Source organism: Kwoniella shandongensis, chromosome 8 (assembly GCF_008629635.2).
Source record: "Kwoniella shandongensis chromosome 8, complete sequence".
NCBI classification, from domain to species: domain Eukaryota; kingdom Fungi; phylum Basidiomycota; class Tremellomycetes; order Tremellales; family Cryptococcaceae; genus Kwoniella; species Kwoniella shandongensis.
In genome coordinates this window covers 232893-259336 of record NC_089294.1, presented here as the reverse complement: position 1 = coordinate 259336, position 26444 = coordinate 232893, and the positions used below count along the sequence as shown (strand labels likewise).

Here is a 26444-nt window from a genome sequence, read left to right as displayed (position 1 = left end):
TTCTTTGTGGTGTTACTTTTACCCCGCGAATACACCCCGCGTGTCATTGTGCTCTCACTGTCATCCATCCGTCCTTGCACCGATACATTTCACTTTCCCATCAACACATCATCACTCGTGTACATCTACCTACAGTCGCCTCACATACCTGTAATCGGTTCAGCTATATCCCTGTCCCGGTAGATCGTAGTGAAATCGTCATGGCACCGGTCACACTCCCGCCATCGTTTTACAACTCGTTCTGGTCGCCTGACTATCGCTCGGGCCTCGAGACCTTGTTCAAGAACCTTGAGCAGGTAAGTGGAGCGACAAAGCATTCCATTATCGAACAACATTTGCCGACATATACAATGACTAGAAAAGCTGATGAGTCGTTCTACAGGGCTGCCTTGAGAACGAAGATGTGGTAACTTTTATCGAGGTCAGTCTAGCCTATTCAGTGGAGCTGTTCGTTTATCATGTGTATCTTTAAAATGACTTCGAGCACAGTCCCAAGTTCGCGCCCACACCACACTATCCCAAACACTCCTCAATCCTCCATTATCCACTACCTCCCCCGAGTCGTCCTCGTCGCTGCAACACACCCTCCTTTCCCTCCGCGGCGCATCTTCAGCGCGAGGCGAAGCGCACCGTGCGCTGGCGCTGGAGCTCGAACAGCGAGTATTGACAGGTTTCAGAGCGTGGGCAGAGAGACATGAAGTGAGGGTGAAGGAGGCTAGGGGAGATTTGTTGAGCAAATCAGGAGTGGTGGGCGTTTGGGAAAAGGATGTTCAGAAGCTGAACGGGGTGAGTTTCGTCGACAGACCGGTTTGCAACATGGAACTGATGGCGGGTTTACCTCCTCGTCGTGCAGTTGAGACAAACATATTTGACGAAGTCGAGAGCAGCAGATGACAGCGAAGACGAGTGAGCTGCATGTGTTGCTTAAAAGCTTGAACCAAAACTGACTTGTCTTGCTGTAGCGCCAAATTCGCTCCTGCCACGGCTAGATCACCTCCGCCGGACAACTACACCTCGTCACCCAAGATGCTGCAAAACAAGCTATCTCATTCGAACCTTCGTCGCGCCGGGACTGTCGCCGACCGTATCTCAGAGAAACTCCGTGCAGCATCTATCAGCAATGGTTCTAACCCTGCTGCTCCCCCCTCGCCTTCCAGCAGACGCAGACAAGTGATCTCGATTGACGGCAAGGAACTGCCACCTCCACCCAGTCCTCTTCAACCTGTTATGGCTTCGCCAGACGGAGCGACCAGTCCATCCAGTCCAAGAGAGGAGCGATTCATCCCTCCCACAGACCCTGATGGGAAACCTATGATCCACGGGTTCACTGCACCGGCAGTTCCCGACAAGAATACATCGTCATCAGCTTCACCTGACGTCCCACCTGCTCCTATCTTGCTGTCAGGCTTGTCCCTTCCTGCACAAGGCATCAAAGACCTCCTCCAGCGATTCGATACCTACCTTCTCACCAACCTGGCTCCATACTCCGATGCACCTCACACGCCGTCAACGCGGTCCAACGCAGCACTCGCCAGCAGACAGCGAAGTACTATCCTCGGAACCTACGAGAAAACCTTCTCTGGAGAGGAGGTGGTCGAATGGTTGAAGGACAATGTGGAAGGTTTTGGGGGCGATTGGGAACGATGTGTCGAAGCTGCGAGTGAACTGCACAAGATGGGATATTTCAGTCGGATTGGCGTAGGCAGGGGCTTCGATTCCGGAGACGATACCTACTTCGTCTTGAAGATCCAAGGGTCCGAGTCGTCGTCGTCCTCTTCAGCCCCTCTGGCCGGACTCGCATCACCTCTCTCTCCGTCAACTGCGACTAACGCCTTGCCGAACTTGATCAAATCGTATCTTCCTGCATCGATATCATACGGCGATGAACCTGCTCATATCAGATTGAGGCGAGATGCCACTAAAGCGGACGAGGCGTACAAAGAAGGAGTGAGGAATGCAGAGGATAAGAGGTTGGAGATGGAGGAGGGAATTGAGCGAGGTTTGAGGTTGTGGGAAAGATGGGAGAGAGAGCGATTGGCTGCTGTCAAGAGTGGTACGTGATGATCTTTGCACCATGAGGAGCGTAGCTGAACGTCTCTACAATTCAGTATTGAAGCAGTACGAAGAAGCCTTGGACAAGTTGCCAAAGAGGTTGACCGAGCTACAGCAGGGTACCTCCCTGTCTGTCGAGGCTTTCAACCCGGAAGCCGAGTGAGCTAATAACCATGCACATCCACAAATGGAAGAACGCTAACGCCTGCACCAGTATCAAAGCATTGATCGAAGGTAACAGGACAGGGCCTTTCGTGAGTTCTCTTTCGCTGGTTGGCGTTCAATTCTGACCAAGATTACAGCGCCCTCACCCTCACATCTACGAGTCAATCGAATCTGATGTGCCCGATGTCAACTTCGGTATCGACCTGCGTCGATGGTCCGGCGAGCAAGGCTGGAAGTCTTTGGTCAATGCGCCTCCGAGACCGAAGGGCGCTATCCCTGAGGCTCTGAGTGCGATGCTCCAAGCATTAAGCGAGATGTACTCCACTATCTCAGAGGATGGTAAGGCCTGATGTATTTACCAAAACAGGATACTACTGATGCAAAGGTCCACAGAACGACGCAAGGCATGGATCTACGAAGTACCTCTCACAGAAACTCACATGCTTCGAAATGCTATCAACAACCCTCATATCTCGATCGAGGACATGGTCAGTATAGTCAAGAAGTTCAACGTTCCTGTTGCCGCTGGAACGGTGAAGCTATACTTGTTAGAGCTCAACCCTCCTGTGCTTGGGTGGGAAGGATGGGAGGACGCAAAGGCGGTGTACCCAGCTGGTAAGTTTAGTTGATGAAGCGTTATATTGGCAGCGGTACTGATTTGTGAGAAAATGCAGTCGGCGCCGATCAAGAGAGGGACATGACGAGTGCTGTCACATCTGTGTTGGGTCGTCTGCCTGGTTCCCAGCTATTTGTCCTTGACGCGGTCATCAAGCATTTCCGAGAGTGAGTCAATCAGATTGCTGAGAGCATACAGCGCTAATTTTGGTGCAGTCTTGTCGACGGGACCAAGTCTGCCGAGGCGGATGAGGTGTACATCACCAAATTGGCACTTTCCGTCGGACGAAGTGAGTGTAGTGTGAGATCGTGTAGTAGCTCTTTTTCTGATGACATCACAGCCATCTTGCGACCGCAATACGAGAGCGACCTTACCATCGGTGACCGAACACCCTCGCTATTCCTTGCAGACCTCATCAATCTTTACTCGGCGCTGTTCCCACCATTAGTCGAAAAGAAGAAGAAGGAAACGGAACGCGTCATGCCTGTCCGAAAGCGAACTGCCCTTGTCGACCAACGCATCTCTCGTAGCAGTCTTGGCGGTGAGACGGACCCTCAGCATCTCCTCGAATTGCAACACGCCAAGCAGCATCCTCATCGAGGACCGAGTCCAGCTTCATCGGCCACCGCTCCTGTAGCTCCTCCCTTGAACTTCGGTCCGCCTCTCGATGAGCTCATGCGAGAACCTGAAGAAGCGGTCAAGGTTGTCCCACCTACTCCGGAGCCCAAGTCAATCCGAGGCGAGGAGAAGGCACCTGCGCCTGCTTTCGAGCAAGAACAAGCGAGTCCGGGTGTCTCCGAAGCGCCGAGTCGTTCGACTGCGCCAAGTCCCACGCCGAGCAGCACACCAAGAGACGGTGAACCTGCGGGAGATGGACCCATCAGGTCGGTGGAGGGGCAAGCAATAGCGGCGGCAGAAGGGGATGCAGCCATTGGCGGAGGTGCGGCAGCTCTGAAGCGCGGGGCGTCTGGCGAGACATCCCGTCTACGTGGACCGAGAGGTGAGCTGATAGTTTCCGTTGACCATGATAAACAATGGGTGCTTACGCAAGTTACGTTTCTAGGCGCAAGGGGACCTAGACCAGCACCAGGACGAGTTCCTTCCCACGCAGCCAACGCCAGTATTGCAAGTTTAGGCAGTAACGATGCGCCAGCACCAGAATCACCTTCAAACTCCAGCCCGATTGAGGGATTGCCGCGAAGTAGACCCACTAGCAGACCTACCAGTCCTGCAGTGTTGGGCGACTACACTACAAAACCCAAGAATGGAGCTGGATCCGCTGCGGTAAGTCCTCGCCTCGGAATCATCCGTCCTGAGATCTACTTGATGCTAAATTGTCAAAATGCTTCTTATCGTTCAGCCTGGACACAGCACGAGGGGGTCTGTGAGTGCGGCGATTGCTCAGTTCGAGAAGAAGGGATGAGTTTTGGTTTAGATACGATTCCACAAATAACAATGCGATTCCCCATGTCATGACATAAGCTACCATCTGCTTAAAACAAATACGAACGAGTATGAATATACAGTAAAGCTACAAAATCGGGTTACAGAGCACAATAGACATGAACAAAGCTCACAGATACAACAGTGGTTCCTACAATGTGGAAACAGACGCGAGCACTACTTTAGCGGTATATGTACGTCGATTTAGAGTCCTGTGAGCGTGCTCTCACAAAAAGGGAGGTCACAGAGCGAAGAGAGATGGGGTGTAGGTTGTACATGTACTATCAATCTACTCTAAGCCGTAGTAGCAAGGCTGTTCTACCAGACGGCATCGTCTGATGGAGGTTGGCCCTCATCCGTCACTTGTATTCGATGAATATCCTACCCCTATCCCTCTTTGTAATTCCCCACCTCTTGTTCCCACAGTTGCTTACAATCGACATTCGCTCCCAATTTCGCACACATCAAGAACGCTCCACTCAATTTCCGATTAAGCGAATAGGTCTCGGGAGGCGGAGGTGTTAATCTGTGTTTCAACATGACGGGGATAAGAGCTCGGATCGAGTCGGTGATGGTTTGTTTGGCAAACGGGTAAGGGCCGTCATGACTGAACGGACCTGGGAAAAGCAACAAGCAAATGTCAGGTGTCTCGCTCGATCACTTATGATTGGAGGTTGAGACTCACTTGCTACTAGTGCCATCGAGTCTAGATGCGCTTCAAGCATCACCTAAGACAAGCAATTATAATCAGCTAACAGACAGCTTGCGGTCCGGCGATAGTACCCACCGGCTCCTCTTCTCCTGTCAAATAACCCAAGTTCAAACTCTCTACCCTCATCGCTTCCCTATCGCCTATCAGAGCAGATTTCAGAAGTCTATACCAACCATCCATGAATTCTTTCGTGTACTCTCGCGACGCTCCGAAATCGATGAGTTGGATCTTATCAGGAGACGAAGTGTAGAGGAAATTGCCCCAGTTTGGGTCGGTCTGCATGAATCGGAATTGGAAGAGTTCTTGTAGACAGAGCCGAAGGACGTTGTAACCAATCTATCATAATTAAGCATCCAAATCAGCGAAATGTGATTTGTAGTAGAACCGGAGATGGTCATTGGACATACCTTGTCTCTTGTCTCTTGGGAGAGGTTCTTGACCCTGCTAAGAGGTTTGCCGTCCATCCACTCCGTTGTCAGAACTCTGCCCGTCGTACCTTCCTCAATGATTTTCGGAACCACAAAGAACTCGTCTCCTTTCAGGAAGTCTTCGAACTTCTTCCCTGAAGCCGCCTCCCTCACATAATCGCACTCATCTTCGAGCTCCCTCCTCATCACTGCAATCGTGTTCTGTAAATACAATCCCTTTGGCAGTAGTGCCGAGGAGCGAAGCAGGAGAGAAAGATTGGATAAGTCTGACTCGATCGAGGAGGCAACACCTGGGAATTGGATTTTGACAGCAACCGGGGTGGAATCGGATGCTAGGATTGCACGGTGGACTTGGCCAATCGAAGCGGAAGCGACGGGTGTTCGGTCGAATGACGAGAAGAGGGATTGCCAATCAGAGCCAAACTCTTCTCGCATGACTCTCTGTGATAACGTGGAATCTTTCGTCAGCACACAGTCAGATGTGACTGAAGGGGGACAACGCACCTCCATCTGCCAGTCTGGCATGTAATTCGCATGAGCCTGGACTTGTTGCAACACCTTTTCGATCTCAGGCGGCAGCATATGGTTATCTGTCCCTCTCGTCAGTTCATGTCCTGCGAAGTCCCACCTTGGATGAACTCACCTTGTATACTCATGAACTGTCCCAATTTCAACGCGGCGCCTCTCATCCTTCCCAGGGTCGAGACAAGTCGTCGCACATTCGCATCGCTCATGAATACACTGCCTTCACTTTTCGTTCCTCCAGTCGACCGTCTTATTGATTCTGAGGCTGCTCCGAACGACATAGATGCAGCGAGGGCTACGTGGATGGATCAGTCACTGATTCAAGCCAACGGAGTTGCAGCACTTACAGCCGTAGTGGAACAGTCGACCTAGTCTCGATGAAGGAACTTTGGATGCTCGCAGGATGACAGGGGACTATGGGAAGATCCAATGATCCGATCAGCAACCGTCAGCCATCAATTTGTTGGACTAGTTTATGAGATTCAAGTCAACCTGAACTCACCTCTTCGTCCTCTACATTCAGTGCTACTGGATCCGAGTCTGCAGGACCCAGTGATGATACACCTTCAAGCTTATCCCCCAAAGCCATCTCCGGCTGGACGGGTCCCGATTGCGCTGACGTAGCGGACGATATTGGTTCCTCCATTGATATCGCTGGCTGCGATGTAGAAGAGGTAGGAAGGGGTGCCTGTTTAGCTTTAACAACCGGTGTTGTCTCCTTGCTTGGCTTTACCGATGGTAGTGGTTCTTCTTGCGAAGCTGCTGTCAAGGGTTGTTCCTTAGTGGAAGTGCTCAAAGTTGCCGAGGGTGCGGCCACAGTTGTGGAAGGCAGCGGCTTTTCGTTCGTAGCTGCAGCTGCGGGCGATGGTCGCATCGCTTGAGAGCTCGAGGCCGTGGGCGCAACTGACTTCGGCTGGACATTCGTCCCACTCTTTGCTGGTTCGGAGAAAGTGATAAAGGGTAATTTCGCATCTTTCTTTGGTGAAGACGACGATGACGCTTTTGCCTGCTTTGCCTGTTTTGCAGCAGGAGCGAAGATCGAGCTTGGTTTCTGGTGCAATTCACCTCTACCTTGATTTGCAGGATGAGTAGGAGGTGCAGGAGGAGGGTTTTGACGTGGTGAGGCCTGTATCATACGGTCCAAAGCTGATAGTTTCTTCTGTGTTTGAGTTTCTGAGCTCGTGTTGGAAGGTGTAGAAACATCATTGACTTTGTCAAGTCGATCGGAGAGTGTTTCCCTCTGTGGGAATGAGCGAGTACTCGAAGGAGTAGGGAGAGGGGGAGCAACTGGCGTAGGTTCATGTGGGATGATTGGCTGAGGGGTTGATTCGACGATCCGGGGTTCGGACTGAAGATCGATCTCTTTGCCTTTCCCCTTTGCTGATGTTGGTGTCGATGATGATGGTTGTCTTGCCGATGCGGACGCGGACAACGCAGCTACCTCTTCCAGCTGGATTGTAGCCGATCGGGCCAGCACCCGAATAGCGGCCGACAGCATATCGAGTTGACTCGCTCTACTCGATGTTTTGGTATGCAGCAATGATCGATATTGAAGGCATGCATGTTTCTATTAGTTGTGTTTTTTGATCGTTCGCTCGCTCGTTGTCATTGATGATTGGAATGGGGCCCCGATGTGTTTCTTGATGTTACACGAGGTCCGTGATGAATTCGGAAGTGACCGGAGACCGAGGAATAAATAGTTCGGACCATTTAGTAGATGGTCTCCGTCCTCTGCTCCTTCCTCCAACCTATATAACAGCTTCGACCACCCCGACCCCGACTTTGCTTTCTTTCCTCTCTTCTCTCCTCTCATCCAACTCACCTCCCCCCAAAAAGAAATAAAGTTTTGACCCAAAATGTCACTTGGAACCGTCGTCTCACGTCGGATACCCCGTCCTACCAGTTCGATCTTGTCCACCGTCCGAGCTCGAGCTGGAGCTCCAACGATCAGGCGAGCTTACTCCACTGCTGCTCCTGGAGCTGGTGGAGTCTCGAGATCGAAGGCTTTGGCAGGTTGCGCTGCGACCGGTTTCGCGATCGGACTCGGAATCGAGGTCTATAAGGGTTATCTGAATCAGGTGAGTGGGGTTCAGGTGGTGTATCAACCATCAGTAGTGTTGTTGGCTGATGGGGTCTGTGCGTTGTATAGTCACTGGTCAAGTGTGATGCTGTACCTGCTGTGGACTTTATCGAGACGAATGGGTACCCATATATCCCTTTTGACGCGTTGGAGAAGGACGACCCAAAGGTGAGTGAGCGCGATCTCGGAATGGTTTGCTGTGGAGCTGATGTATCTGCTATGTCCCGCAGAACCCCATGCGCATTCGTATGGCTACATGGGTGAAAGAGCTGCAAGACCACATTTGCAAAACTATCGAAGATATCGAAGCTTCCACTGCCCCCAACGAATACTCGCCCTCCCCTGAACCTGCCAAATTCCTCCACGACGCGTGGATCCGACCTACTGGCGGTGAAGGTTCTTCCTGCGTTTTGGCTGGAGGAAGGGTGTTCGAGAAGGCTGGTGTGAACATCTCTATCGTTCACGGTAATTTACCACCTCAAGCTCAACGTGCCATGTTGCCTGAGCATCCTTCCCTTCCCGAACCTACGGGTACCGTCCCCTACTTTGCCACCGGTCTTTCAATCGTTATGCATCCTCGAAACCCACATGTCCCAACGGTCCATCTCAACTATCGATACTTTGAACTCGAGGACCCCGAGACTGGTAAACCGAAGACATGGTGGTTCGGCGGTGGATCCGATCTGACACCTTCATATCTCGATGTGGAAGATGCGAAACACTTCCATACGACATTGAAAGAAGCCTGTGATAAACATGACGAGCGATATTGGCCCGAATTCAAAAAGGCTTGCGACAAATATTTCTTCATCCCTCATCGAGGTGAATCTAGAGGAGTTGGCGGTTTCTTCTTTGACGATTTGACGACCTCTTCTCCGATTCATGCTCCTCCAAACTCAACAGTCCCAGGTCCAACACAAGATCAATTATTCGATTTTGTGAAATCAGCTTCGGGCGCGTTCCTCCCCGCTTACGTGCCTATCGTCTACAAGCATAGGAACGACCCTTGGACAGAGGAAGAGAGGAGATGGCAACAGTTGAGAAGAGGGAGATATGTAGAGTTCAACTTGGTTTACGACAGAGGGACCAAATTCGGCTTGAACATCCCTGGTGCTAGAGTGGAGAGTATCTTGATGAGGTGAGTCGGCGTCTTGGTTCTGACTACTAATTTGAATGATGTGTCATCTTACTGATATGCCCCACCTTTGCCCTTCCTTAGTCTACCCGAGACCGCTCGATGGGAATACATGTCTCCCCTTGGCGCCGAAGGGTCCGGAACCCGCGAAGCCGAGTTGATGGAGGTGCTTAAGAATCCTAAAGACTGGGCATGAGGCACCGTCACGTTGTAGAAAAGTATAGAGTTTGCATGAAGGGAAGAGAGATAAAATAATGATTGCACTGTTTATATTTAGCATTAGCATAGAGTACAATATGCACCAACAACATCCTCGTCTCAAACAGCTGCTATACATGTGATCAAGAGAATCACTGCCTTGCACTGGTCCCAACGGACGTTCAAGGACCCGAATTGTGAATGTAAATTCTATTCATAGTCCTAGATCATATTTGTACAACAATACTACATTGCAAGAGCCCATACCCAGAAAGAAGGAGAATCACCAGACTACCTTATCTATAGCACCTAATTACATCTCACGCAATCACAGTAGCCGGAGTTGGGGGTACACTCCTCTCCGACTCTTCTCTCCTCGCTTGCGCGTTTCCACGTGCAGGAGTAGCCAAAATCCCTCTCCCTGGCGTAGGTGGTATTCTACCTGGAGTGGGTGGAACACCTCCTATCCGTTTTGGTCGAGCTTGAGTTCTCAGATCTTTATTATCGATTGCGATACTCTTTGTACACTACAAGGTGTCGCGCAACAGGGTAAGTCTGTGTCACACTATGCGACGCGAGTAGGATGAACTTACGTTCGATGTCTTGTAAATACCGACGAGACGATGAGCCAATTCGAACATATCATTTCGGAGGGAGATGACAATACTACCAAAAACATATACGCAGTCAGCACGATTGATCTAGGATGGACAGATCCCGGACCCCTACTCACAATTGCGCAGCTTGAGTCTTCGACTGGATATAGTTGGCAACGATCGAGACGTTCTTGAAATCCAGTGCAGCGTCAATCTCGTCCATGAAGTACAGTGGAGTAGGCTTGAACACGTGAAGCGCAAAGACCAAAGCGAGAGACGCGAGTGTCTGTCACAAATGAAGGACCTTGTCAGCGATCTTCTTCCCCTAACGAGGCAAGCATCGATAGCTGACTTACCTTTTCTCCTCCTGAGAGGTTCGCAATAGCTCTCCACGATTTCTTGGGCGGCATGATGGACAGTACAACACCTGGATCGAAAGGTCAGCAGAGCCCTTCTTTCGAAATCTACTGGTCAACTCACCCTCAGAGAACGGGTCCATACTGTCGATCAGTTCAATCTCGGCGTTACCACCCATAGTGATCATCTACACATCATATTCACACACCTTGTCAGCTTAAAGAAGATCACGACAGCGTAGGTACCGCGCCGCGACTCACCTGATACATCTCCTTCAACTTGGAACTGATCGCCGTAAAACCACTCATGAACTCGTCCAATCTGACTTTTCTCAAATCGTCATATCGTTTCTTGGCAGAATCTCTCGCATTGGTAACCGCTTCCATGTCTTTCGCACGATCAAGGAATTCAGCTTCTCGTTTACGATATTCGGCCAAGATATTAAGGTTCGGTCGAGCCTTTCCGGTCTCCTCTATAGAACAGCCGATGTAATCAGCTATGTCCCCATTTGCGGCATCCGGCAGCTGACATACCTTCAAGCTCTGTGATCTCAGCGTTGAGCAGTTCTTTGTCCACCTCGCGGAGTTCGTCGGGAGAGTACTCGACCAGCTCGAGTGGGTCTTGTCTTCTCTTCTTGGTAGGTCGTTCCGCCTTCTCAACAGCCGCATCGCCGTCTTCGCCCTCCGCATCTTCCTTCGGTTGATCCTCCTCTTCCTCATCCTCTTCTTCCTCGCTACCATTGAAGATTTGTCAGAATGATAGCCGGAAGGATCTTTGCAGCTCGATACTCACTCGATGTAGACCAGCTCGAGCTCCTCATGTCTCTTTCGCCAATGTCTGTACTTGTCTTTGCTGTCTTTCTGGATCCGGCCATTGTCCTCTATCTTCTGCTTGATATCCATCTGAAACACATCGAGAAGCTAGGTCAGCCTCGCATATCCCTTGTTGTGAACAGGTACTCACCTCCAAAGCACGGAAAGCATTGATACCCGACATCTTCTCGTCGAGATCCTGCTTACTCTGTTCCAGAGCCTCCTTGACATCATCACAAGCATCCGAGGCCTCTTGAACTTTCTCCTTGATCACTGCCAAATCACCTGAACAAGCTTGCAAGTCCCCTTCGACAACTTCCAACTCCGCGTCGACCTCTTCCAACTTGGCCTTGTTCCCAGCGATAGTCTTTTCAAGTTTATCGACATCGCGTTCGGCTTTAGCTTGACCCACTTCGGCCTTGGTGATTGACTCGTTGGCAAGATCAAGTAGACCTTTGGTGGTGGAGACTTTAGATTGGATAGCTCGGAGTCGGACCCCACCAACTTCGAGGATCTTGTTTTGAAGGGATTTGATCTGCTCGCTGATGACTGATGACTTTTCACGAAGTTTGTCGGTCTCCTTTGTGAGAGAGGCGATCTCTGAATCAAGGGTCTTGATTCGTTTCTCATCAGCAGCGTCTGGTTTGCTTTGAGATCTGCGATAAAGTATAAGCCTCTAGTCTGATAACCGCTTGGTCTCACAACTCACTGTAGCTCGGCCAATCGCTTCTCCGCTTCCGCGATCCTCTTCCCAGCAGTTTGGACGTCCAGCTCAATCTTCTCCATCCCAATCTCGATCTCCGGTAATCGCTTCTTCAAACTCGCCACTTCAGCTTCTACCGCCTTCCTCTCAGCTTGGAAAGCCGTCAACTGTGCCTCCGCATCGACGCTTTCCTTTTCGTATCTAGCTACGACTTCCGGCGCAACCTTGTCTGCTGTGAACTTGGACGACATTCCTCCTCGCGATACCCTTGTTCCTCCTCCGGACATGGTACCGGACGGGTCGATCAGTTGTCCAGCCAGAGTAACAACTCTCCATCGTTTCTTGCCAAAGCCTATTCTCTGAGCTTGAACGAGATCATCGGCAACAAGGGTGTTGAGAAGGCCCTTGTAGAAAGCTGGAGCGAATTTGGGATCTTTCGGCTTGATAAGGTCGAACAGTCGAGGCACGTTTTCGGGTGTTTCGATACGTCCCAGGTCCCGTGGAGGAAGCTTCTCAAGAACCATGAATGATGCTCGACCGACATTACCCTTACGCAGGTGCTCGATACAGGCCTGTCCTTGTTCGACCGTGTCGACGACTAGGTTGTTGAGGGCTCCACAGGCGGTAGTCACAGCGATATCATATTTGTCGTCAATGACACCAAGGTCACCGAGTCGTCCCTGCAAGATCTCAGTCAGCAGGCGCGATACCCTTCCTCGTCATCATCACTCACATGGAACCCCTTGATACGGCCTTGGTCTCTGAGCTTGTTCAAACTGCTGAGTACGGCATTCTCGCTCTTGTCGGCTGCGAGAGACGATTTCGCCTCGTCGGCCTTGTGTCTCGACGCTGAGACCTTGCCTCGCAATTGCTCCCACTTCGATGACATACTCTGTAACGTTACATTAGCCTACTTGCACTACAAGGGAACGCGGTAACTCACTTCGAGTTTCGCCTCACTCTCCGCCAGTTGTTTCTTCACCTTTGCGGCCTCTTTTTTCAACGCAGCATACTCTTCCTGCTTTGATCCATCGCCGTCCTTCAGCGTTTGAAGGTTGGCCTTGGCTTCGGCGAGAGCTTCTTGCACTCCAGTAGCTTTCTGGGCAAGGAGATCTCGTTCAGATTTCGCCACGTCAATCGCTGACTGCTTTTCGCTAATCTTCGCTGTCCAGGGTTCGAGTTCTCTTTGCTTGACCTCGATCTGGGTGGTGAATTCGGCGGTTTTGTCTGTGATCTCCATGATGAGCACCAGTGTGTACACGACGACTATCAAACTCACCTTTCAAGCTGTCGACAACCTCCTCCAGCTCTGCTTGCTCAGACTCGAGCTTGTCCTCCAAATCTGTTACCTTCTTCCGGTTGGTTTCCAATTCGGCAGAGAAGTTTTGGATGGAAGACGAAGCCTCGGACTTGGCGTGACCGTCCTGTTTGACCAAAGGGGTCAGCGCTTGTCCCAAATACCATCCCGCATCACTCACGTCGGCGATTGACTTCTTGAACTTCTTCTGCTTGGTCACCAAGTGTTTCTTCTTCTCTGCCAATCCAACTTCTTCTTTTTCGTACTTCTTCGAGTCTTTCACAAGCGCGTCTGTGAGTCGCTTGACTTCGTCAAAGGCAGCAAGCTTCTCATCGTACTCCTTTTGAAGGCCGTCGATTTTGGCGAGATGATCGGCATTGCGGTCTTGTTCTTGCGAAAGCTCGGCAGTGAGGTTTTCCTACGATGACAAAGTCAACGAATCAGCGTGGTTACTTGTGAGACGGATGGTAGCTTACAATAGCCTTGGTGGTGATCTCAATGTTACTCTGGAGAGTGTGCATGTGCACTTGCCACAACAATGACTTCTTCCTCGTCAACTCGTTGGCGTCCCGAAGGTATTCCTCGGCTTCACGTTTCTTGTCCTAAAAAATCCGTCGCATGAGTTCGCGTGCAATATCTAACAGGCACGACTCACCTCAAGCGATGCCTTCTCCCTCTCAACGACTCTGAGTCTGTTCATCTTCTCCCCACGTTCCTCGTTCAATTGTTCAACCTCCAACGAAGCCTGCTCAATCGGTTCCTTATACTTGGTGGTACCAATGATATCCTCGAGGTATTCAAGGAGACCATCTTCGTGCTCGTTCTGCGCTTTCGCCTTCATTTGAGCGATAGATTCTACTTCTCCCTGCTCGAAAATTGTGATCAGCAATGTTCAAACCTATCGTCCGGCACCTTTAGCTAGCTCACCTGAAGAATGAGGAAACGATTGTGGTCGAGATCAATACCCTTGCCCTTGAGCAAAGTTGTGACCTCTGTGAAAGAACTGGTTCGGTCATTGATGGTGTATTTGGACGAGTTGTTCCTGTATGCTGTTCGGGAGACCACGATTTGAGAATTGGGAACGAGAAGGAAGTTGTCCACTCCGGGCTATCAAAGAAAGACGTCAGCGATGATTGCGCATATACAAAACAAACGGTTTAGTGTGGGCGCTTACCAGATCGACAATCTCTCTGAACCAAACTTCTACCGAGCAATTCTCCAACCCTTCCTTTCCTGCCGAATTGTGAATGAGTTCACTCAACTTCCCCTGTCTCATCTTACTCGCCCTATATCCAAAGACAAACAACAGCGCGTCGATGGTATTACTTTTCCCACTACCGTTAGGACCAACGATTGCTGAAAACGATTTATGGAAGGGACCAATTTCTTGTCGGCCAGCGTAGGATTTGAAATTGACAAGTACGAGTTTGTGGATTGTTAATCGAGGTTTGGGACCTGATGGTGGTGGTGGAGCAGGAGCAGGCATGGACACGCGAGGGGGGCGGGCTGGTGCAGGAGTTGCAGGAGGTGCAGTTTTGGGTGAAGATTTCCCAGGTGTTTCTTGACGAATCGTAGTGTCCGCTTCTTCGTCGTCGTCCTCTCCTTCTCCAGCCTCTGAAGCACCGTCCTCCGCTTTGACATCTTTCGGTGAATCTGCTGGTTGGGAGGATGGTTTCGGTGTGACGCTACGATCTCGACCAGGTGTAGGCGTAGGAAGGTGAGATGATGAAGAACCAGCTGTCGAGGCTCTTCTGCCATTCAAGGCATTCTGCAGCTCTTCCTCGGCATCGTCTTCGTCGTCGGAGGATACTACAACCTTCTTTCTTCCCTGCGCCTTTGATGCTGGAGCAGCGACGGCCTTTTTACTCCTTGGCTTAATCACCACCTCTTCCTCATCCTCTTCCTCCTCTTCTTCAACCTCCGGCTCCGGTGTCGCTGGAGCTGGCGCTACCTTCTTCCCTCTAACAGCTGGTGCTTTCGCCTTACTAGCTGTCGCTCTTCTTGATTTAGGCTTCACTTCTTCTACCTCTTCCTCCTCGTCCTCATCACCAGGGAACCCTCCCTCTTCTTCACTCTCCGCTTCCGATTTGACGGGCGAAACGACTGCCTTCCTGGCTCTTGATGATCGAGTCGGAGCAGGAGCAGTTGCAGAAGCGACCGTCGATGTACCAGATACAGCTCTAGTCGTTCGTCGAGGCGGCATCTTGACTATCTAGGTTAGGGTATACGTATGATGAAGCAGAACGAATGCTAACAATGCCAGTAACATGTATGTTGATTTGTTGTGACTATTTTGTTGTTATTGTTGTGGCAAAAGAGAACAAGCGCGTCTCACTTACACGCGTCTTAAACGGGGGTATTTCATCGGCATTTATCCAGTGTGGCACTAAAATGCATGCTAATCCGCTAAGTGATCCTTGTCTATGCTCTATGCAATCATCCTCCTTTGTGACGACTGAATGTCGAGCGGGTGCGGTGCACGAGCTGCAAGACCGCGTCTGACATGATGGAACACAATAAGTAAATAGCGTGTCATAACCGAAAAATTTGTGTATCAGTAGTATTTGGATCACCCTAGGTGGGCTAAGGTTCGTCATCGCCTATGTAACTATGGGTATATGGTCCTTTGTCGTCGTTGTAGAATCAGTGCAAAGTGCCCAACGCACCACGCAGGTGCCCAGCCACGGACGAGGGACTGCCGTGACTTCAGAACTTGCTATGAGGAGTGCGACAAGCGTAGCATGTTCAAACACGCATCAGTGTATTTTGGATGGGCTCTGAAAGCAATTATGACTTATGGCTTAGCCTACGGTTCCCAACTCTGATATATCTGTAGCCTTCGACTGCTTTTAGCTGTTCCAACCTTCACTACCGCATCTCATGCACCTGTTCTCGTGGTAACGCATTCGTAGAATAGGATGGACCACCACACCCCATTGAAGTCGACTTTCTCGCTACGAGCCTAACTTGGCTTAAGTGCCACACACTGTGTTTTAGTTAGGTGTGTAGTAGCGAAGTCGCAGATTCAAAATCCACCGCTTGTTGCATCCTACAGCGCGCACATACACAGGCTCAAAGTGATATCCATACTTCTTTTGTTCGTACTATACACCATCAAATTCATCGACCTATTCTCTCTCGCTCGTCCTTTACACCTCGATCGATCCCATTCCTATCCAAGGAAGCAAATTACCGCCTCGAGGCAATCGATAACGCAATAAGTACAGCAGAATGGCCTGGCAGCCTTCAGAGCAGGGGCTCCAGGAAGTCTTGGGTATGCTGAGAGATACCTCGAGTACGGATTCTGAAGTGCAAAGAAATGTTTCTCAGGTGGGTCAAGTAGCTTTCATACATACATACGAAACATGTTGGGATGTGTCCACTGCTACATGTAGGATGGTCAATGCAATGGTAGCTGAAGCTGACGAGTTCATGTTTTTACCTTCTTACCTTCCCTCCCGCGCCGCCCACACCGACAATGCTCGTCCGACACACAGCGACTCGACCAATTGCGATTTGTCCCCGACTTCCTTGCCTATCTCGCCCACGTTCTCATCCACTGCACCACCGAACTCGATTCCCACCGAGCCGTCGCCGGTCTATTATTGAAAAACGCCGTAAATCAACGTTCTGGTCCAGCGACCAACGAGAATGATGCGAGAGCATTGAATTACGTCAAGAACTCGGTGTTGACAGGATTGGCTGATCCGGATCAAATTGTTAGACAGACTGTGGGAACGGTCATTACGAGTTTGATCTCGAACGAGGAGCCGGGAGGATGGCCAGAAGCTTTGGAAGCGTTGACAAAGGGGATGGGATCACAAGATCCAAATGTGGTAGAGGTGAGTTTGCGTCCAGTCATCAAATAGTGTGTGAGGAGGGACTGGCTCAGTGTTGATGGTCTTTTCGTTTTAGGGTGCTTGCAACTCCTTCCAGAAGATCTGTGAAGATGCTCCACACAAACTCGACTTCGAAGTACAAGGTCAAAATCTCCTCGACCATCTCGTCCCACAATTTATCCAAATGACCTCTCACCAGGGTCCCAAAATCCGACTTTACGCATTACAAATCCTCCAATCCCTTCTTGCTATCCGTGTCCCTGCTGTCAGCGCCAACCTCGACACCTACATCCAGGCTTTGTTCTCCAAAGCAGCCGACGAGTCGCCCGATGTCCGAAAATGCGTTTGTGCCAGTTTGGGTTTGATCCTTGGTTCAAGACCGGACAAGTTGGTCCCGGAAATGAGCAACGTGGTGGACTATATCGCATACTGTACCCAGGATGACGACGACGCCGTCGCTTTGGAGGCTTGTGAATTCTGGTTGACTTTTGCGGAAGATTCCAACTTGAAAGATCAACTTCGACCATACTTGCCCAAGGTTGCACCTCTCCTTCTCAAAGGGATGGTGTACTCTGATTGGGATATCGCTGTTCTCGACATCGACGAGGTAGACGAAGCAGTCGCAGACAAGGAGACCGATATCAAACCTCGAAACTACTCTTCCAAAGTCCACGCATCACACGAGACCAACGACCCCTCATCGTCCAAAGCCGGCGGCGGTCTTTCACGAGAAGCTCAGGACAAGGCCTTCGACGAAGATGACGAGGATGAGGACGACGAGGACTACGATGATGATGAGGAGTCAAGCGAGTGGAACATTCGAAAGTGTTCAGCGGCTGCGTTGGACGTCATGGCTGTTTCATTCGGTGCCGACCTGCTTGAGATCTTACTGCCACATCTTCGAGACAGACTTTTTAGTACCGAATGGATACAGAAGGAGAGTGGCATCCTCGCCCTTGGCGCTATTGCCGAAGGTGAGCTAATCTTAGTGCAATGACGGCGAAGTATCATGCTGATGCTGCAGATCAGGCTGTATCGATGGTTTGGAACCTCATCTTCCTCAACTCATTCCTTTCCTGCTGCAAGCCTTAGATGACAAGAAGGTGAGTAACATGACATGTAAAGCCAAGGCTGCTCCGGTACTTACCCAGCTGTCCAGGCTCTCGTCCGATCTATCACCTGTTGGACATTAGGTCGATATGCTAGTTGGTGTGTTCACGTCAACCCAGAGGACAAGTCGCAATACTTTATTCCCACCATGGAAGGTGTAAGTTGTAGGATGTGCTATTCATCTCACGAAGGAGGCTAACCTCGTCGACAATACCAGCTTTTGCGAATGGTCCTTGACGGAAACAAACGTGTCCAGGAAGCTGGATGCAGTGCATTCGCCACACTCGAAGAAGAGGCCGGCCCGGAAATGGCTCCCTTCCTTGAGCCTATCCTTCGAAACCTCACCTTTGCGTTCTCCAAATACCAGCAAAAGAACTTGCTCATCCTTTACGATGCCCTTGGCACACTCGCGGACTCGGTCGGTTCAGCTCTGGGTGGTCAGGGATATTTGGATATCCTTATGCCTCCTCTTATCGAGAAATGGCAGAGGTTGTCTGACAACGACCCCGATCTCGTCCCGCTTCTCGAGGTGAGTCACGGCTCAATTTCTTACCAGACGATTTAGGCTAACAGGAATATTCGTCCGCAGTGTCTCTCTTCCATATCAATCGCCGCTGGTGCCTCTTTCACCAACTACACAGGTCCAGTCTACCAACGGTGCCTCAACATCATCCACACTACTCTCACTCAATATCAGGCCTTTGAGCAGAACCCTGATGAGATCGAGGAGCCTGACAGAACATTCATCGTGGTCGCTCTCGACTTGCTGTCTGGTTTGGTTCAGGGATTGGGGGATCAAATGCACCCGCTCATCCGGGACGGTCAACCTCCTCTCCTCCATGTCCTTGCCATGTGTTTGATGGTGAGTCCGCGAGACATTTATTGACTTGAGAGTGTGACTGACATGCATTGTTCAGCACTTCGAACCCCCTGTGCGACAATCCGCGCACGCTCTTCTCGGTGATATGTCAATGACATGCTTCCCTCTCATCAAGCCCGTCATTCCCCAGATCCTCCCTTCAGTCATCGAGCAGATCGTCGTCGAGCCGCCTGCAGACTGCATCAGTGTATGTAACAACGCTGCTTGGGCCGTTGGTGAAATCGCCTTGCAATATAACGGCGATTCGGCCCCACTTGAACCCTTCGTCCCAGCCCTCATTCAGCGATTAGTGCCTATCCTTCTCAACTCGAAGTCACCAAAATCGTTGACCGAGAACGCGGCGGTGACTATTGGACGATTGGGTCTCGTTTGTCCTGCTTTGGTCGCTCCGGATTTGGCCAACTTCGCCCAAGCCTGGTGTACCGCTCTTTGGGAGATCAAAGATAACGACGAGAAGGACTCGGCCTTCAGAGGGTTCTGTATGATGATCAGTGCCAACCCTGAGGGTATCCAGAACGTAAGTCCCGTCCGATTTCGACGCTTGATCCGCTGCTGATGGGATCACGCAGAGCTTTGTCTGGTTCTGCAACGCTGTTTGCAAGTGGCAACATCCCTCTGGTCAGCTTGACCAAATGTTCAGAACCGTGAGTTTGTCCCCACCCACACAACGTTGCTTGTGACAAGGATTGATAAGGTTTCAATACAGATCCTGCAAGGATTCAAGAACGGCTTGGGAGCCAACTGGGATGCTCAAATGAGCAACTTCCCTCCTGTGATTCGACAACGTCTCGCTGAGCGATATGGTGTCTAGGTTCCTCGTCACCCTGTCACTCTTTCTCGTCGTGGCATCCATCATGACTCATGGCCGATTATTATACCCCGCTGTTCCGTACAATTTTTCATAGGCAATCCTGCATCTATACCCTTACATAGCATTTTTTCTTCTTCTTCCCAATTCGGTAGATAGCAAAGACTGTGTTCTTCCTCATGATGAATCTTAACGTAGTAGCTAGCATTGCATCTCATTCTTTCGTCACCATTGCCTTAAGCATACATACGGGTTGCAGGTGGTAGGTAGGTAGTAGATATTAGGTAGGTAAAGAACGAGTGCCACATGATGACAAACGAGATAAAGGTTATATCGGCGTTTCGGCAATTTCAAATTGACTAAGGGTTGGGTTGGGTCGTGTCTCTCTGCTTCGTTGAACGTCTCTCTTTGTTCAATTTCATGATTGAAGCAGCTAGGAATTTACTGCTACAACGACAAAAATCGTACTTGCTTCAATTTTGACAAGACGACAACACACCTCGTTCATCTACACTTCAAAAGGCTTTGGCAAGAGCATAATCAATACGACAAACTAGAGCCAAGCCATCAACGACTACACGCAAATACACACACAAAATGTCGTTCTTCGCCAAATTAGCTGGATCAGACAGCGATTCATCCTCTTCTTCCGGATCCGACTCTGAAGAGTCCATCTTGTCCGGTGACGAGGGTGTGTTGCAAGACAAGAAACTCGCAGCCGCCAAGAAGGGAGGGAAATCAAGTAACAACAAGGGATCCATGTTCTTGAGAAGCGACGATGATGATGATAGCGATGAGAGCTCGGACGAGGATGATGAGGAGGAGTTGAGCGATAGTGATGATGATCGACAAGCTGCCGCCAACAAGTTCTTGATGGGTGCCGATTCAAGTGATGAGGAGAGTGAAGAGGAGGACAAGACTGTCGTTCTTAGTGCAAAGGACAAGCGGTACGTCCTTCGGTCAACCCCTTAACATTGTGTTACCGTTGAGCTAAACTTCGAGGTGATGTGTGTTGCAGATTCGCTGAGATGGAGGCCGCTATTCACAATATCCAAAATGCGGTCAAGAACTCTGACTGGGTTCTCGCTTCCACCGAACTTGACAAAGTCTTCCGATTCATCTCCCGACATCAACTCACCATTGTCGCTTCCCCCATCCCTGCCGCTGGTCACATCCCCCCTCAGTTCCTCGATATCCTCGTCACCCTCGATGCGGACGTCACCAAGACTTTGGCGGCGGAGAAGTCAGCGAGCAAGAAGATGGCACCCGGAAAGGCAAAGGCCTTGAACGGTATCAAGCAGACCTTGAAGAAGAAGTCGAAAGAGTTCGAGACATGGTTGAAGACCTACAACGAGGTGAATAGGACTAGCGTTGTACCTTTCCAACGTGTCATCGTGCTAATCACGATTCTGTTTGTAGGACCCCGCCGCATACGCCGCTGCTTATGACGCTGCCAACGCCGCGCCCACCGCACCCAAGCCCGTCAAGAAGGCTGCCGCTGCTACTGCCGACGGTCAAGCCGAGTCAGCAGACTTCATGACCATTGGTAAGGGTGGAAAGACCCTCAACTTGACTGCCGATGGTATTCTCAAAACCCTCAAAGAGGTCTTTGAGCAACGAGGCCGAAAGGTGAGTCATCACAGTTACATTCATCAAGTTCTCTCTGACGTGACCCGCCCCCCATAGAACACCGACCGAGCCGAGACCATCAAGATCCTTTCCAAACTCCTCGAAGTGTCCGAGACCACCTACCAAAAGCTCCGTGTTCTTCTTGCTCTCGTCCCAGCGCGTCTCGACTACTCTCAAAACCTCATTTCCATCCCCCACGACTCTTGGGTGTCTTGTCTCCACGAGCTCGACCAACTCGTCTCTCTCCTTCTCTCAAATCCCGACTACGTTGTTCAGGAGACCGTCGCAGATTTCGATGGCGATGAGTTGGCAGAGAGAGAACCTAAGACTGTCAACGGAAAGACGGAGAGGGTTGCTGTCGCTGGTAGCTTGATCAGCTTGTTAGAAAGCTTGGACAATGAGGTGAGTGTGACACCTGTGCTGCACTTTCAATGTACTTGGCTAATGACCGAGTTTTCTGCAGTTCGTCAAGACCCTTCAGCACACCGATGCTCACGAGAAGGGCACCGACTACATTGAGCGATTGAGGGAGGAGGCGCCTCTCTACGTCCTTGTTACCAAGGCTCAAACTCTCTTCGAGCGAGAAGGCTCTTCCGAGTCCACCACTCGAGCTGTCATGCGACGACTGGAGCACGTCTACGCGAAGGTGAGTGGCGACTGCCTCTTCCAGAGTTTGCAAGTCCGATGGTTTCTGACATTGTTCTAGCCCGACATCATCATTGATCACTTCGAGAACGCTGTCGAGAAGGCTTCCGCTGGCCAGAAGAAGTCTGCGGGTACTCTCATCCACGACCTCTCCGTTTCCATCTACCAGTCCGACGCTCCTGTCCTCCGAGCTCGAGCCATCCTCTTCCACATCTTCAACCACGCGATGCACGGCCGATACCACCAAGCTCGTGATCTCCTCCTCATGTCTCATCTCCAGGACACCATCCAACACGCCGACGTCACCACTCAGATCCTCTACAACCGAGCTATCATGCAGCTTGGTCTCGCCGCCTTCCGACACGGGTTCATCCCTGAATGTCAGACAATCCTCGCCGAGATGTTCTCAACCATGCGACAAAAGGAGCTTCTCGCGCAGAGTGTCCAGCGATACAATGTTCAGCTTTCACCGGAGCAAGAGCTCGTCGAGAAGAGACGACTCCTTCCTTTCCACATGCACCTCAACGTCGAGCTTCTCGAAGCTGCGTACCTCACTTCGTGCATGTTGATCGAGATTCCCCTCCTTGCTTCCGTCGACACTGAGGAGCAGAGGAGACGAGTGACCAGCAAGACCTTCAAGCGATTGCTGGATCTCGCCGACCGACAGGCCTTCATGGGTCCTCCCGAGAACACGAGGGACCATATCATCAAGGCCAGCAAGGCCTTGCAGGCCGGTGAATGGGAGAAGGCTAGGGATTTGATCTTGTCGATCAAGGTCTGGCAATTATTGGACAACGTGTCGGATGTCAAGGATGTTCTTGCGAAGTGAGTGTGGTGTTGCAGAATTCCAGGTATGCAATGCTAACGAGTTTGTTCGTGCTACTATAGGAAAATCCAAGAAGAGGGTCTTCGAACATACCTGTTCACCTACTCATCATACTACGCTTCTCTCTCCCTTTCTCACCTTTCTGCCACATTCTCCCTCTCCACCCAAACTATTACTTCTATCATTTCACGAATGATCTACACCGACGAGCTCCCCGCATCGTTAGATCAGATTGACGGTGTTGTCATCTTCCATCGAGTGGAACAATCTGAAGTTCAACGATTGGCCCAACAATTGGCTGACAGAACGGCAAACATGTTGGATCAGAACGAGAAGACTCTGGATATCAAACTTGGTCAACAGGGTCAAGGTGGTGGTGGTGCCGGTGGTCAAGAACAGAGAGGCGGTGCAGGTGGTGCAGGTGGAGAAGGTGGTGCGGGTGGACGAGGTAACGGTGAGAGAAGAGGTGGTGCAAGAGGTAGTTATAGAGGTAGAGGAGGTGGAAGAGGTAGAGGTGGATTCAATTCAGGTTTGGGAACAGGTGTCGGAGGCAGAAGAGTTGCAGCGCAATAGGTCGACCGAGGAGTAGGTATGGTAGATTGGTTATCGTTATTCGACTACTCGTAGTCAGTATGCATCTCAAGGCATTGTTTATGACATGGCGGTGGTCTAGCCATCCAAAGTAGATGCAGGTGTAGACAAAGTGATGTAGGTTGCATGGAATGGCAAGGCACTTCTTCTACGGAATCCCTGTTCTCGCTACTCTTCATCCTTCTTCTCTGCGTATTTCAGCAACGCTTCTCGGGGCTGTATCAGAACAAAACACGGTCAGTCATCCCGCAAAGACTAACCACTTCGGTTGCCCACTCACATCTTCAAATTTGAGTACTTCTGGGAACAAAGTCTGTACGAAACCTTGCGTCTCACTCTGACCCAATCTACCACCTCTACCTGCTCCAGTCATAGGTTCCATAGGTTTCATCTTCTTCGCCTTCTTCTCCTTCTGATGTAAGCTTTCACCGTATTTCTTATCTTGGAACATTGGTAGAGCGTCAGGCGTGTAGATGACCGGCTGGATATCGGCTGATGAGAATGAGGGATCTCGAGGTGCTGTTCGGGGCATCTTGGCGAGAGGGAGGAGAGCACCGTGGATCGAAGAATGGGGTGAGTAGAGGACATGCACAGCGCCAGTGGAGAGAGTCGCGAATATCTGTATAGTAGAGCTCTCGATCAGCTCTGGACCTTCACCTACGTGAGAGGGAAGTCTGCTAGACGAAAGCCTGACTGACCTGGTTGATACGTGAATGCCAAGCAACTCGCACGACTGAACCTTCCCCAATAGCGATCCTCCTTTCCTCCTTCAGGTCTGTCGAATCGAGAAACACCAGTGCTCCTTTTTGGCCTTTTGGCGCTGCAGTACCCGTCAAAATCGACTTGTCGTCCGGTGAGAAAATCAGGTTGGTCTCGGGATACAGATTATCCAGCTTCGAAGCCACTGCGACAGGTTTCCGCATCGATCGGATCTCCCATACTGAGTGGAACAAAGTTCAAAGTGAGCTTATGCACCGCGATGGATGAGCCACAAGGAGGGACACTCACACTTCACAGTATCGTCACCACCTCTCGTAGCCAGTCGCTTTCCGTCGCGCGAGAACGCGACTGACGTCGTCTCTGTACCCTTAGCATGGGCTGTCTCACACGAGTAGTTTGGTCTGGCAAAGTTGGACGACGTGTTCCAGACATGTACCGTCCCATCGTAGCATGCTGAAGAGAGTCAAATGAAAGTCAGATGTCGTCAAATGAAGCTCAAGGAGATGAATTAGCTTACCGCCCGCAACCATCTTGCCGTCATGACTCCAAGCGCAAGCTGTGACTCTCGTCCTCGCTCCTCGCTCTTTTGACTTGACGACGATCACCTGTTTCTGTTTTCGCTTATTCTCCACGTCCCATATTCTACGCGGTAGTGTCAGCTATGTCTGTTCTGGAATGATATGATCGCGCCCTCAGATACTAGCTCACCTTAATGTTGAGTCGTTCGAACATGTCAGGAACAAGTTCTTGTCTGTTGGATGCCATGATCCACCGTTGATCTCAGCGGTGTGACCGCTGCAGCGATGCCTTGTCAGCCAGACACAGATGCCGAAAGGGTAAATCGATGACCCACTTTGTGTTCTTCATATCGCGGAGGTACACATCTCCTTTATTGAACTCGACACTACGACCAATTCAAAGATCAGCATAATGACCGCCAACTTTCGCAATATCGCCTGTGAATGCGAGGAACTAGGCTCACCCTTCCTCCCCGTCCTTGTTGAATACTTTCGGCACCGTTGTTCCCGAGATGACCAGTAACTGTTGACCATCAGGCGAATACGACAAGTCGTGAACCTATACGAGATTGGACATTGAATGAGCTCAAGGGTACCATCTTCTACCACCTCCCTCGTCGACACCCTCCTCGTCGAGGGCCCCTCGTATCGGGAGATGTCCATCTCACTCACATGATAGTTCCCATTCGCTTCAAAGCTCTTGAACGGTCTTAACCGACTATCCATACCTCCAAAATCCCAAAGTTTCGTATCATAATCATGTGAACCGGTCGCTATTCTTGCACCCGACGGATCAATCGCGAGAGCTGATACAACCTGCAAGCCCGAGCAGAATGTTAGCATGTACATTTCGGTCTTCCAGATCAATTTTGGCCTGGAGGACGTATACAGGACTCATGGGACATTAGGCGTTTAAGCTGTGTCACCAATCCAGCACTGTATTCCCTTGCCCTCCGCTCCTCCTCGTCCCCTCCTCTACCACCTGGCTCTCCCCTTCCTCTGAACTTCGATGAATACGCACCAACATCCATACTTGTGCTATAAAGATAGAGGGAAGGTTGCCCAACTCACCTTCGTATGATCCTTCAACACAATCTCATGCGTGATCGGGGTCCTATCCACCTCTTCCTCATCGTCATATTCATCTTCATCATCGCTCTCATCCGCATCTTCTCCCACTTCATCAGAAGCTTTTCGTTTCTTCCCGTTCTCCTGTTCAACATCGTTTGTCGCCACAGGGGGAGGAGGGACAGGTCCTACTTCGTCGTCATCATCGTCGTCGTCTGCTAAGCCATTTTGTTTCTCTTCTGCAGGTGCTGCAGAAGGTGCTTTGGAGGGACCTGGTTCTGAGGAAGATGGGCGAGGTACAGTTGCAGCTACTGGTGCTGGTGCAGGAGGAGGCTAGCAAATCGAACAAGATAAAATCAGCGTCAATCGGATTTGTTCATGTGTGACTTTGACCGAGCACATATGGGAAACACATACACTAGCTGCTCTCTTCGTATTGTCCACTTTCGACTTGAAATTCGTAGGTCCCGCTTTGGCTTTTTTACCAAAGCTCATAGGTAAGTCCCATCCCTCCATCTTGGCCAATCACTGTCTTGGAGTTAGATTAAAAATAGTCGGATAGCGGAGAAAGAATGTCGAAATGATATGGTAATGTATATTGAGCTGAAACTGAGAGTAAGTTACTTGCAGCGAACGAACGAACATGAACTCGCGTGTTTTGTGCGTGGTGGCAAAAGTGGCAACTTAGTAC

At 50.6% G+C, this 26444-nt stretch overlaps 7 protein-coding genes across 7 annotated transcripts; 4 read left to right on the top strand and 3 right to left on the bottom strand.

Moving 5' to 3' along the window:
* Positions 1-200: 200 nt before the first annotated feature.
* Positions 201-4256, top strand: CI109_104554 (uncharacterized protein; the record flags this gene model as incomplete). The annotated part of the gene is made up of 14 exons (XM_032006687.1): positions 201-296; positions 383-421; positions 490-786; positions 854-906; positions 963-2053; positions 2109-2211; positions 2267-2306; positions 2355-2556; positions 2611-2832; positions 2892-3000; positions 3049-3122; positions 3174-3833; positions 3897-4117; positions 4194-4256. 14 exons carry the CDS (start codon positions 201-203, stop codon positions 4254-4256), a joined length of 3270 nt encoding a protein of 1089 aa, XP_031859050.1.
* A 407-nt stretch (positions 4257-4663) lies between these two features.
* Positions 4664-7439, bottom strand: CI109_104553 (uncharacterized protein; the record flags this gene model as incomplete). The annotated part of the gene is made up of 8 exons (XM_032006688.1): positions 4664-4893; positions 4962-5004; positions 5064-5324; positions 5396-5857; positions 5921-6006; positions 6060-6236; positions 6289-6355; positions 6444-7439. The coding sequence occupies 8 exons, from the start codon at positions 7437-7439 to the stop codon at positions 4664-4666; spliced, it is 2322 nt and encodes a 773-aa protein (XP_031859051.1).
* A 358-nt stretch (positions 7440-7797) lies between these two features.
* CI109_104552 (uncharacterized protein) lies at positions 7798-9352 on the top strand (the record flags this gene model as incomplete). Its single annotated transcript, XM_032006689.1, has 4 exons — positions 7798-8019; positions 8091-8189; positions 8252-9159; positions 9241-9352. 4 exons carry the CDS (start codon positions 7798-7800, stop codon positions 9350-9352), a joined length of 1341 nt encoding a protein of 446 aa, XP_031859052.1.
* Positions 9353-9674: 322 nt separating this feature from the next.
* On the bottom strand, positions 9675-15322 carry CI109_104551 (uncharacterized protein; the record flags this gene model as incomplete). The annotated part of the gene is made up of 18 exons (XM_032006690.1): positions 9675-9881; positions 9948-10020; positions 10088-10236; positions 10307-10377; positions 10431-10494; positions 10568-10779; positions 10841-11040; positions 11100-11209; positions 11271-11775; positions 11829-12502; positions 12556-12714; positions 12766-13049; positions 13102-13246; positions 13301-13537; positions 13596-13721; positions 13775-13984; positions 14047-14226; positions 14294-15322. 18 exons carry the CDS (start codon positions 15320-15322, stop codon positions 9675-9677), a joined length of 4635 nt encoding a protein of 1544 aa, XP_031859053.1.
* A 1028-nt stretch (positions 15323-16350) lies between these two features.
* On the top strand, positions 16351-19759 carry CI109_104550 (uncharacterized protein; the record flags this gene model as incomplete). The annotated part of the gene is made up of 10 exons (XM_032006691.1): positions 16351-16449; positions 16617-16961; positions 17035-17932; positions 17988-18061; positions 18118-18225; positions 18286-18597; positions 18658-18930; positions 18986-19465; positions 19518-19592; positions 19655-19759. 10 exons carry the CDS (start codon positions 16351-16353, stop codon positions 19757-19759), a joined length of 2769 nt encoding a protein of 922 aa, XP_031859054.1.
* A 594-nt stretch (positions 19760-20353) lies between these two features.
* CI109_104549 (eukaryotic translation initiation factor 3 subunit C) lies at positions 20354-23429 on the top strand (the record flags this gene model as incomplete). Its single annotated transcript, XM_032006692.1, has 7 exons — positions 20354-20703; positions 20775-21111; positions 21176-21385; positions 21443-21787; positions 21849-22031; positions 22092-22855; positions 22919-23429. 7 exons carry the CDS (start codon positions 20354-20356, stop codon positions 23427-23429), a joined length of 2700 nt encoding a protein of 899 aa, XP_031859055.1.
* A 186-nt stretch (positions 23430-23615) lies between these two features.
* On the bottom strand, positions 23616-26269 carry CI109_104548 (uncharacterized protein; the record flags this gene model as incomplete). Its single annotated transcript, XM_032006693.1, has 11 exons — positions 23616-23663; positions 23728-24066; positions 24146-24387; positions 24456-24620; positions 24685-24809; positions 24876-24962; positions 25021-25071; positions 25150-25244; positions 25358-25501; positions 25757-26086; positions 26171-26269. 11 exons carry the CDS (start codon positions 26267-26269, stop codon positions 23616-23618), a joined length of 1725 nt encoding a protein of 574 aa, XP_031859056.1.
* Positions 26270-26444: the final 175 nt, after the last annotated feature.